At 49.1% G+C, this 12,212-nt stretch overlaps 1 protein-coding gene across 1 annotated transcript; it reads left to right on the forward strand.

The window, feature by feature from the left end:
- Nucleotides 1-1,444: 1,444 nt before the first annotated feature.
- Nucleotides 1,445-11,126, forward strand: PPIL6 (peptidylprolyl isomerase like 6; the record flags this gene model as incomplete). Its single annotated transcript, XM_084262344.1, has 8 exons — nt 1,445-1,582; nt 2,771-2,866; nt 3,304-3,525; nt 4,416-4,478; nt 4,622-4,769; nt 5,812-5,868; nt 9,692-9,827; nt 11,015-11,126. The coding sequence occupies 8 exons, from the start codon at nt 1,445-1,447 to the stop codon at nt 11,124-11,126; spliced, it is 972 nt and encodes a 323-aa protein (XP_084118470.1).
- Nucleotides 11,127-12,212: the final 1,086 nt, after the last annotated feature.

Here is a 12,212-nt window from a genome sequence, read left to right on the forward strand (position 1 = left end):
AGCTGACTCTTACCAGCAAAACATTTATGCCTATCTAAGAAACATGAATAAGCTTGCAGAACAGCTTCTTACTGTCCTAAACAGGTAGCAGAGAGAGCCTGAAACCAGTAATACTCATCCAGCTTAAGGTTTTTGTATTTATAATTTTGATAATTGGTAGCCTCCTGAATAGATTTTAATGTACCTCAGTTACAAATCAGTGCAAAAAGAAGGGGAGAGAGAAAAGCCAGAATAGAGACAGCAAGTAAGCAGGTCATTAGTGGCTCTTGGCTTTCTTGTTTTTTCTTAGAAGCCCATCATAAATTTGCAGAAAACAGTCCTGTAGGGCTAGTGGTATTACCAGCTTGTTGGCTAATAATATTAGCTCATTTGGCTAATTGTTGCTTTTCTGTATGTACAAATTTAACATTTTATAAAGCCATTTGGATATACATTTTTTTTTTAAAAATGCACATTGTTATTAAGACAAGAAAACAATTAGGGGGGGTTTATTGTATTTAACAAAGTATGTTCTGCAGAACATATTTTCTGCATGGAAATCACAACTGTCTCAGCTGCAGTAGGATTTTGACATGGTAAAGACATTTTCCCCAGGGAGGTGACAATCGTTCTGTTGCTCCATGATGTCATGGAGAAATTAGGCAAACTTTTGCCATGCCATGCACTTAGGTCTGGTCACTTCTAACACCAACATCCCCTAAAATTCTCCTTGCTCAGAGATGAAAAGTGACCTGACTGAGCAGTGCTGACCAAAGCCTGTGCTGAACCTCCTGTTGTCCCACAAAACCACTTTTACACAAGTTGCTTTAGCGCAAAGATTTGCTGTGGGGGCCTCTTGAACTGCTCTGTCCATGTGCAGTACCGCTCCGCCTGGGCTGCCAGTGGGAACGATGGCTCAGCAGCACCCAGTGAATCCAGCTGTGGGTAGGAGTTTCCACATCAAAAGGAGGTGCATACTTTACACAGGGTGTAATTAAGGTATAAATCTCGTTGCCAACAGGTTTTTGTGGGGGATGGACCTGAAAAAAGAGCTACTGAGGGGAATGAAACGCAGATACTGGGTAACTCTTGGGCAGAGGCTCACCAGAGGCTGGGAGAGTAACAGGGAAGCACTGCTGTGGTGTTTGCTTGGTCTTGCCACATCTTGTTTGGCACCTGCTATCAGCCACTGCTAGCAAGAAGGTTGTCATCCTGTACTGAGGCATCTCTGGGAAGAGCTGGCTTCAGCCCACTGCCCTGCCACAGCTTCCCTCTAAGCTGTTTTTTGTTCCTTAAGGGCAAAACAGAAATCGGAGCATTTCCCACCCTCCCACCTGGCTGAAACAAGCTTACATTGGGCTGAGGAAGTGCTTAGAAATGCAGGGGGGGTGTTGGTGTCCTGTGTTGCCATGGAGCCAGCCTCTGTTGCCAGACTCAGACTCAGACTCATGGTGGACAGGCTGCCATGGACCGACAGCAGGCAACAGTGGTGGTGACAGTGGTGGGGCTGCTCCAGGACCCGGCTTTCCACGTGGCCAAGTGCACGGCAGAGGTAACCCCTGGGGTTCACACTGGGAGCATGAGGGAGCAGTGCGGGGTGGAAGTAAATAAGCAGAGGAGTGCCTGCACATGGCAGAGGCTTTTAGGAAGAAAATACTTGGGGGGTTGGGTTTCTGCTCTTTTCTAGCACTGCCAGGCAGACACACTGAGGCTTTACCTCCTCTTGGCTTGGGGTGGGGGGTTCTCCATGGCAGCATCCTCACCTCCTTGTTCCTATACCTCCAAGAAATGTTACAGCCAGGCAGTGATGTATGAAATGTCAGGCACATCGCAGCTCTGCTCGATTTGCTGGGCAGCTCATGACAAGCCCTGTAATGCATCTCTGTCGGTACAACTGAGAAAGAGAAGTGCTGCAAACCTCCCTGGGTTTCACAGACTTTTCACAAGAAGCCTAGCTCTGCTTCTCATGCAGGCTGGGGTAGGATGCACAACAGTGGGGTGCACAACGCCGACCTTTATGCTCCCCCTGCCTGTAAAAGCTCATCGGCCAGGCTTGTTTCCCAGCATTATTTACAGCTGACTCAGCTCTGCAGCAGCCCTAAGGACAAGCCATGCCGGTAGCTGCAGAGGGTGTGTGCCTCTTGGCCTTTGTCCTTTTAGTTTTTTTCTCCCAGCCACACTGCCCTCACAATAGCAACAGGGACCATGAGCTGAATAGACAGCTGCTTAGCTTTATTCTTTCGAAGGCCTGGCTTTAGGCCACAGCCTGTGACGCTCCTGTACAGCCCGCACGGAGATGGACAGGAACATCCTATATCTAAACAGTGATGTGCTCCTGAGGCAGAGGTGCAAGCAGTGGGGCCTTGGGGGTGTTTGTGCAGCCTTCATCAAGCAGCGTGCTTGCCCCGAGGCCTTGGGCCCAGTCTCCTGTGACAGCAGAGGGCTGCACCTCCCCAACAATGGACACAAAAATGCAGCTGATGATGCTCAGAGGCATCTTTGAATGTCTGACTGGTTATATCCTGCTCACTCAGAGGGGAGAGCGATGGGGAGGGAGTACCAGTGTCATTCAATAATATTTGTGAAGCAGCTCTTCATGTAAAAACATGACACCCACTACATCTGCACACAGGGATTTGAAGATTTGGAGCACTTTGTGCGCTCTGAAGAGCAGGAATTGGATTAGAACGTGGCTCAGCTTGTCACTCACAAGGGAAGTACAAGCTGCGAGAGGATGGGGCTATGAAACTTCTTGCAAGCAATTTGTTTTTTCTTTACCACGGACATCTAGGCTCTGAAGCTGAAGTTTCCAAGCAAGTTTGCAGATCCTGTGATACAGCCTTTGGTAGAATTTGCATGGCATGAATATTTACAGGAGAAAAAGAAGGTAACTCTCATTTCCTCAAGCTGTTTTGGACATAGGTCCTCTCTGCTGGGCTGCAGCCTGTCCCAATTCCGTGCCACCCGTGGGTTTCAGAAGTGAGATTTTCCACCCCAATTTACTGAATGCCCTCAGAGACCCTAGCGGGATCTGTTCAGCCTGAGCTGCCCCCAAAGTGACACCCAGCTGATTCTTGTCACAATAATGTCCCGTAGAGGTGGGCTGCAGAGCCCTGGGGCACCTAACCACATGGGGTATCAGCACGCCTCACCCGACGCTGTGATGCTGCCCAATCCCTTCCAGTTGGCAGGACTTTTGGTTTTAAAAGTAGGAAAGGCATAAAGATACCACAGGCCATCTTACCCATGGTGGAGATTACTGCTTGCTTCTTCACTAAGTATGTAGTTAATCCCTGGAGACTTTGTGGTCCCTCTGAAATGCAGGAACTGAGAGGTGAGGTGTGGGCGTACGCCTCCCCGGTGATGTGCTTCATCGATGGCCGGCTGCTGGGGGACCAGAAGGAGCTGCTCCAGTGGTCTTGCCAGGAGTGGGACTATCGTGACTTCAAGCCCGAGGCACTTTACCAAGCGATTGCTGAGGACTTCTACAGCAAACACCTGAAAAACAGTCAGGCAAGTAGCACTGTTTCACACAGAGCGTACAAGGTCTGTAGCTGGGTGGAGAGGTAGTCAGATGCGAGGGGGTGGTGCTATGAGGAGGAAGGAGAGCGACCACAGTGAAGGCAGTTTCTCAGTTTCCGCCCCGTGGTCAGAGCAGGGGCTGGAGCAGCCGGTGGGGAGCATCTCCTGTCAAGGATGGCAAAGCCTTGGCACCTCTCAGCAGCCAGGAAGGGGCAAACACTAGCCTGGATGCCCAACACCTATTAACTGCTTCAGGGCTGAATGGTCCGACAAAAGCACGTTGCTGACCCTGCTGTGAACATGCCTACTCCAAAATCCCAAACCACCCAGCCCTGGGGTGCTGAAATTCGGGGGTCCCCTTACTCTTTGGTACCATAAACCCAAGTGCCAAACCTCTCTTCTCCCAGCTAAGATCCCCTGAAATGCCATGATGTTGCGAGGTACAATGCAGCCACTGCCGGCATGGTACTGGAGTAGAGAAAAATAAAGCATCGTACCAAAAGGAACACCACAGAAGACACGGCGTAGGTTCCAGGTGGATTTGAGTCTGGCTGGGAAGAGTGAGAAATGTCCCTTTCCATGGGACAGTTGGTATTCCTGCAGATCCCTGTTCCTGCCTGTATGTACAATCTGCGACTGGCACATGAACAAATGCGAGATGAAGTCATGTGCCTGGCCCACTAGCTCCCTTTAACACGCTGTTAGGACAATTTCTGCCCAGAATGAAGTAAAACACCCTCTACTTTTGTTTGTTTAAAAAAGATGGTAGGAATGCTGTCACGCGTCCACAATCCTGGGGACATTTTCTGAGACCATTTGCACCAGGCAGCTGGACCCTGGCCTGTGTTAGGAGGTCAGTGCAGCACGTAGAGCTTGCCTTTCCCTCACTGCATGTGTCTTTCTGCTCTAAACAGCACGTTTTTGTGTACCTGGAAATAGCCATTGAGGAACAGCCCGTCGGGAGGCTGCTCTTTGAGGTACGTAACAGCAGCAGGAAGCCACAAACCAGCACAGCCGGGGCGGTGGTTTCACCTGCTGAAGGAGTAGGGGACAGAAATCTGGCCACTGGATGCCAGCTGTGGATTTTGTGCCTGTTTTCCTCCTCACTTCCATTTTGCAGCTGTTTTCGGATGCGTGTCCCAGGACCTGTGAGAACTTCCGTGCCCTGTGTACTGGAGGAGCCAAGTCTCGCTGCGACGGCCGGGAGCTCACCTATAAAAACTCCCTTTTTCATCGCCTGGTGAAAAACGGGTGGATCCAAGGAGGAGGTGGGTTTCCAGATGTCCTGAGAAAACCCAAGTTATGGCAGAAAGGGAAGAGAGGGGGTGATCTGTACGAATTACAGGCTTCATCTGCGGAGGTGTAACTGAACTCTAGCACAAAGCTAAACTCTGCAGCACAAGCTTTTTATATACCTATATATATATATCTCAAACAGAAAGTGTTTTTATATATATTTGTATGTTTGTATATACATATATATTTATATATATATATATAATACCCAGAAAACAGCTTTCTCTTTTAGCCATATCACTTTCTAAACACACTTTCTAATTCTTACCCACCCCTGTTTCTTACCAGAGTTTGGAAATGTCAGCAGGTAAATACATTTCAGGATGATACTTTGAAGATACACCTCCTGCTTTTCACCAATAACTATGCAGATTATCTATGGAGTCCATAAAAGCAACCTGAAATTACAAACTTGCTACTGTAACCATAACCTGACAGTGTAAGACAATGTCTAAATAAAGTAACAAAACCGGACTTCTTAAAAATATATATATATATATATATACACACACACATATATATGTGTGTGCATCAGGTTTCCTTAGCACCTCACGCATCAGAAATCTGGTTCAATAGGAATTTCTCTCTTATCAAATCTCTTTTCTTGCACAAGTTAGTGGTTTTAACTCACTGTAATACTGCAGCAGCTACTACCCTTCCTTCTAACCCTACTCCCTCCAACAGACACACTTCTCCAGGGTGCCCTGTTCTCAGATGGGCGCTGCCACCGCAGCAGCTCTCCCAGCAGGAGATGCTGGACCTTCCCAGAGGGGCAGCAATTAAATGCACCGTGTGAATAGTCCTCCACAGAGAGACCGTCTCTTGGGATGGAAGCAGAGCTCTTCCCAAAGGCCTGATGAAGTGTTGGTAGTAAAGCAGAAAGGTTGATGTAGTGGTTCCCCTGGGATAATGCACAACCCATGTCTCTGACCTCAGCTGAGCTGCTCACTGACAACCCCCAGTAATGCCTATGATAAACCTGGTCTCTGACAGTTGCCTTTATCTACCCTGCAGATATCATAACTGGGGAAGGAAACAGAGGAGAGTCAATTTACGGTCCCACCTTTGAAGGTATGGTTCCTCAGCTATCTTACTGTGCAAATAAAGTGTTCAAGGCCTGGTTGAATGGGACTTTGTGCAGCCTGGTCTGGTGAAGGGTGTCCCTGCCCATGGCAAGGGGCTGGGACTAGCTAAGCTTTGATCTTTCTGACCCAAACCACTCTGAGATTCTATGAAAAGGCAAATCAAGTTGTTTAACTGACCATATGACATAATAACCTGTGAATCTCTTTTCATCTCCCTGAAGTGAAAGGCTTTGCTTTCCAGTCAGTATTATTACCTGCTTGTGTTAGCATGTGCAGACTGCTTTAGCGAGGTCGCTTTTTGATCTGTAACCATGGTCCCCTCCTCTGACATCCCCTGCCCAGGGGTGTGCTCCACCAGCCCCTTCTCCCTGTCTAAATGAGGGCTGGATCTGGATGGCTTGCCTAATTCAAACTGCAACTACTCATGTTGTGAACAGGACCTTAGAAATGCACAAGTGGATTGGCTGCAGGGCTCCAGGCACCTGCCACTTGTTTAAATGTATTTAAAGCAATGGAAGTAAGTAAGGCTTTAACTCTCACTTTCCTGGACCTTGAGCTGCTTTTCAGGCTTGGGCACACCATGGGCATCGCTGCCAGCAGCTACGTGACTCTGCAGATATAAGGGGAGTTGCTTCTCAACCTCACATAGAACTGGGAAAGTCAAGAAATGACAAACACAAGTGAACTTTAACCAAAAAAGTATAAAGTAATAAAATGTAAAGAAAAAAGAACATTATAACATGCAATATTTAAGAAAAACAACCCACATAATTGAGACAGACGTTTGAGATCTTCTGTTTAGATTAAATGCTACCCATAGAGACATTGTATGGAAGTTAAAGCTCTTTTGAAACTGATTTATGTCCCTTATGTAAAAGCTTTCCCCCTGCCAATGGCGCAAGCGAGGTGACATTTGAGCAGGCTGGGCCACAGCCAACAGTGAGATCAGAAACGCCAACCGTAGCCGGAAACTTTCTTTCCCAAGTCGCTGAAGAGCCGGCTCGCAAGGAGAAGCCACTTTCACCTTGAGGCCTTGGGAAGGACAGAGCAAAACCCACCCAGAGGCAGGTCACCTGCTGGTTCTGCCCTGATGAGTCGCAGCGCTGGTGGGCAGGAGAGCTGCTGGAAGTGGAAGCCCCATGTGTGGGATTTAAGGCAGCAAACGCTGTGCCCTGCCTAGAGTGGGCAGGAAGGAGCAGAAGCTGCTGCTTTGATGCTGGAGGTCCTGAAAGAGCAGCAAGCCTAGACTGGCAGGGCATGCAAATCCCATATAAGCTGGTATTGGAAAAACTAGGGATGTCAAATTGTTCACAAAGCAGACATTGATGAGGATTTCAGTTTGGGGTTCCTCTTTTCCAACAGTGCTACCCAATGGTTTGTGCTAGTGCACACCTCTCATCCTTCCCACTTTCTTTCAGCATATCCGCTGCCAGGGCTGTTTGGGTAGAAACCATCCACAGAGGAAAAGGAGTTTGAGTGGGCACAGGCACCTCTGTGTATAGGAGAGCTACAGCCTCACACATGCTGCCCCAGCTGTGGCATGAAGCCTCAGCCCAGCACGTGGCATTCACTCCTGGTTCCATCCTCCTGCTTCAGGCAAAGCTCCTGCTTTGCCTGGGCTACCCAGCAAAGAAGCTGCCTCCTCATGTGGGAAGGTGGCGATGCATCAAAAATCACTGAATTTTAAGGTGGATTTAATTTGGAATCTGTCAACCTTAAAAAGTGTACCTGGAAGAGTTTTACTGCCCGTTCACACACGCTCCATGCACTGATGTATTGAAGGAGAGGATTGCTAATTCTCCCCCTCCCCTTTTTTAGTTCAAAGTTGCTTTTCATCCTTGTGCAAGGAGTTTCCTTGGGCATGCCTTTCTATTTTAAGGCTTCCATTGCTTTCCCAGTACTTCCCGCCAAACTATTTTACACTGAGGGCAGAGGACAAGTATTTTGGATATCTGAAAGGGGTGAGAGACGCCCCTGTCACCTGGTGATGTTCTGGGAGACGCTGTGCTTGGCACACGTCCGGGCACTGCAATGCCTACTGAAATTAATGGGATGCAACTGTGCTTTACTGTAATGAGCTGAGAGGACCGAGGTAATTACAGAGCATCACCCGGGCAGGAGCGCCGTGTCGTAGAACAAAGCATCCTACTCTGAAATCAGTCTGCTGAAGTCACTTTGCAAACTGCCAGTCAGCAGTCAGGGAGTAACTGTTCAGTTAAAATCTCATTACCATTTTAATTAATCAGTCTCTGAGAAGGGCACTTAAACAGGGTAAAAAGATTTAAAAAAAAAAAAAAAACAGGGAACAATAAAATGTGACCATTTCTACTGTTTCCTTCAAGCTTGTGGAACACACAGTGGGGCTCTTGACTGCTCAGTGTGATCAGGTCAGAGAACAGCAATGGGAGAGACCAGGACCAGCACACTCCCTGCTCCCCAATTTGGGACCAGGCTCCCCTCCAGAGAGGAGAAAGAATCAAGTCCTTGCCATCATCCCCCAAACTCATGTGTGCCTTAGGTCTATTCTTCCTCAGTCATCCCTCTCTCAAGCCATGTCTTTTCCCCCTCACGTCCTTCCTCAGCTGACATGGGGGATCCTCTTCATCTCCTCATGGCTCTCTCTTGCTCTTGCCTGGCATCTCCCATCGCCTTCCTCCTCTCCTCACGCTGGAACAAACCTTCTACTCTGGGACCACCCTGGCCTCCTTAACTAAACACCTGCTCTCCATTTCTTCAGCTCTGGATTTTATTTGGCTAAAGCAGTCTCCTGATGGCCTTTCCGTATCAGTCACCAAGTGCTGGAAGCAGGCATCCCACCCTGACCAGGCACATCCTGCCCTCACAGCCCTGTCTGTGCTCCCATGGGGATCTCATCCTTTTCGCTGTGCTTGGAGCTCTGCCTCCCACCTTCCTCATCCCTACTGCAGGAACAGTCCTGAGTAGGTGCAGGGAAATTTGGTACTAAGTGCCTGTGGTAGTATAGCTCTTTCTGAAATCCAGATGCCCACCAAAGTTGGTCTCCCACTCCCCTTTTCAGCTGGACAGGGGAGACAGTATATATTGGGAGGCCTAAGAGTCAAGATAAGGACAGGGAGAGATCCTTCTGCAATCAGCGTCATGGGCAAAGCAGACTCAACACAGAATAAAGAAAACTCTCTCATTTATTGCACTACACACAGTGAAACCAGAGTCGGGTAAAGAGAAGTGCAACCAGATCTTAAAGCACCTCTCCCCACCCCTCCCTTCTTATCAGACTTCACTTCAGTCAGGATTTCCATTGCTTCTTCCCCCACTGCCCCCCCCCCCCTCCCCCCCGCCCACTGTGGCATGGGGAGGGGCAGGGACTGGGGAAATGGGGGTTTTGGTCAGTTCCTCTGGAGTTCGTTTCCTTCTTAGCCCAGGGGGGCATTCCTCACACCCTTCCCCTGCTCCAGCCTGGGGTCCCATCCATGGGAGACAGTCCTCCACGAACTTCTCCAATGTGAGTCCCTTCCCATGGGGCTTCAGCTCTTCACCAGCTGCCCCAGCATGGGTCACTGCTATGGGGTGCAGTCATAAAAATCACAGAATGTCTCTCAGTCTCTCAGGCCCACACTGCTCCAGCCTGGTCCTCCACGGGGTCACAAGCTCTTTCTAGGAAATACATTGGTTCAAAACAGCCTTGCTTCACATGCTACTTTGAGGGGAAAGGGAGAGTGGGGAAGAAGGAAAGGGGAGCTCACGGGAGCTGGAAAAAGGGAGTTGGGCAGTGAACAGCACCAGAGGAAGCAACACAATGTCCACCTTCTGTTCCTGAACTCTTTCCCTAGATGAAAGCTTCTCCGTCCGTCACAAGGGAAGAGGGGTCCTGGGGATGGCCAACAAGGGCCGCCACAGCAATGGCTCACAGTTCTACATCACCTTCCAGCCAACTCCCTACCTGGACAAAAAATACGTGGCTTTCGGGTAGGTACGCACAAGCACCACTGCACTGCACAGGAGGGCTCCCTGGTCCCCCAGGACATTGCTGCCTGGGAGGCAGAAGCAAAGCCTCAGGGGTCTGCTCTGCTCTCACGAGCTGCAATAAATTGTTTTAGCGAATATGTGCTGAGGGTTTGCTCTCTGAAGGTCAATGGATAGGGCTGGCCCTGTTAGGAGCTTTAGATTTTTGTGGATGTACCAAGATCATTGCTCTGAGCAGTTTGCTTGGTGTAACACATATAAGTATTGCCACAGTGAGAGAAACTCACAGCACAGTTTCCATCTAACCACGACAGGGACAGAGAGAGCATTTTTAAAGGAAGCGAAAAGCTGACGGTCTAACCTACAGAGAACAAACCAGAAGCGATTGCTGGCTGGATGTATTTATAACCAGCACCGTTCACCTCAACTTTCTGCCTCACCACCAGCTCCGTGTAATCTGAAAGGACCTGTGATGTTACACAGGTCTTCTTAAACCTGAGTGGGAGTTTAATTCAGGGGGGCAGGGAGCAAAAGGCAGCCACAGCATATGATGAGGACAGCCAGGCACTCCCCAGCCCTGCGCTGGATCAGTCCTTCTGAAGTTGTGGCTTGGGCAAAGCCCACCCACAATGTCCTCCCCACTTGGTACCGCTGTGGTGCACGGGATGGGGTGGAATGAGATGTGGTGCAAAGCTTTCCAGAGCGCTACTGGCATACATCACCGTGCTGGTGCCTGCAGGAAATGCTGCTCATGCTGCTGTGGTGTGGGAGCAGGAGAGGCTGAAAGTCATAAAGATTGTGAAATGTGGACTGCTTTCAGGGCTCAGATTTGCATCGTGAAGGAAGGAAACCAAAGATTTCTCAGGGAGTCACTTCTGACGCTCATCAGACTCGTGACTTCTTTTTCCTCAAAACTAATGTCCACTTGCAGCCAGGACACATGGTAAAACACTTATTTCTTTAAATTAAACTGTAGCTGCATAAAGCGACAGCATTTTCACCTCTCCTAAAATCCTAACTAGCAGCTACTTCATCAGAAACTGATGGCATTTGTCACTCCATTGTGAAGAACAACCCTTTAAAGAGCAGAGCGGTGCAGCCTGTCAGCGTCTTAGGGCCCTGTGCAAGCTGGAGGCTGAGGAACTAGCTCTAGATAGAGGTGGATCCTGTGTCCTTTCTCCCTCTTATAGGCAACTGATTGAGGGCACGGAGGTGCTCCAGAGACTGGAAGCTGTACCTACATATAACGAAAGGCCTACAGTAGACTGCAAGATAACCAACTGTGGGACTTTTGAGCCGTGATCACCAGCTGGTTTTCCCACCTGCTGTAAAGTAGAGCACTATATTCACTCAGCTTTTGACAGACCTTGATGGCTTTCACTTAGGTAAAAATAAAAGCACTTCTTGCACATGTGAAATGTTCTTTTGGCTTAAAATAAATTGTTCATAACCTGTTATAAAGCACATCTACAGGAGCATAGGAAAAGGCCTGTGAATGTATCCCGGCTGCAGTTCATGGGAAACAGTGTGAACATGGTTCTGCAGTGACAAGCAGGTAGGATAGAATGCACATATGGCCAAAGCACGGGTGAACAGACAGATACACCCCTGTAAAGAACTGTTCCTGGCTAAGCTCTGCCTCCCCACCAGCCCCCAAAGCAGCACAGGGCATTGCCCTGCCAGCTTCGCCCCACACAGCTCAGGTACCAGATGTCACCTGCACAGGGGAACTCGGACGTCTCAGAGGAACGGAGAAGAAAGAACATTTGCAGGACTGCAGCCTCTCTGAATGCCACACACGTGATCCTGCACTGACTGCTATAAACTAAGAGAATCATCCTAGAAATCAGGCCTGGCTGCAGCAAGCTAAGGCCAGGAAATGTTACAACGGGCGTAAGCTTTCAGTAAGTGTTTCTGGCAGACAATCTCAAAGAACAAAAACGTGACTTTGGCCACTAAAGCAGAGAAAAAGATGGGTTACAGCGTTATGGCAAAACAGGGAGTGTTGAGGGTACCTGTGGATGCCAGTACCTAACACACAATGATCGCTGGGGTCAGCCACTTCTTACGCACCAGATCTCGCTGATGGGCAGCGCAGAGCGTGGGCACGGCTGGCCAGGGCTGCATGGACACTGTCACTGCACAGCTCCCTCGCCTCCTACTTCCAGGGCTCCGCTCGCTGTGCTGAGTGACCTTTGCTCCTGGGCTCAGTGCGTGAGCTGCTGAACCCCACCAAACAGTGTAAGATGGGAAAGGCTGAATTAGGGAGGTATTAGGAGAGACCTAGTTTTGTCCAAGCTTAAGCCCACGGGTACCACGAGAAGTGAGTTTATTTGCTCATGGGAATGAATTTAATGAATCGGCAAATGTTTAAGTGAATGCCTGAAG

The sequence above is a fragment of the Gallinula chloropus genome (genome assembly GCF_964237585.1).
Source record: "Gallinula chloropus genome assembly, chromosome: 3".
In the NCBI taxonomy this organism is placed as follows: domain Eukaryota; kingdom Metazoa; phylum Chordata; class Aves; order Gruiformes; family Rallidae; genus Gallinula; species Gallinula chloropus.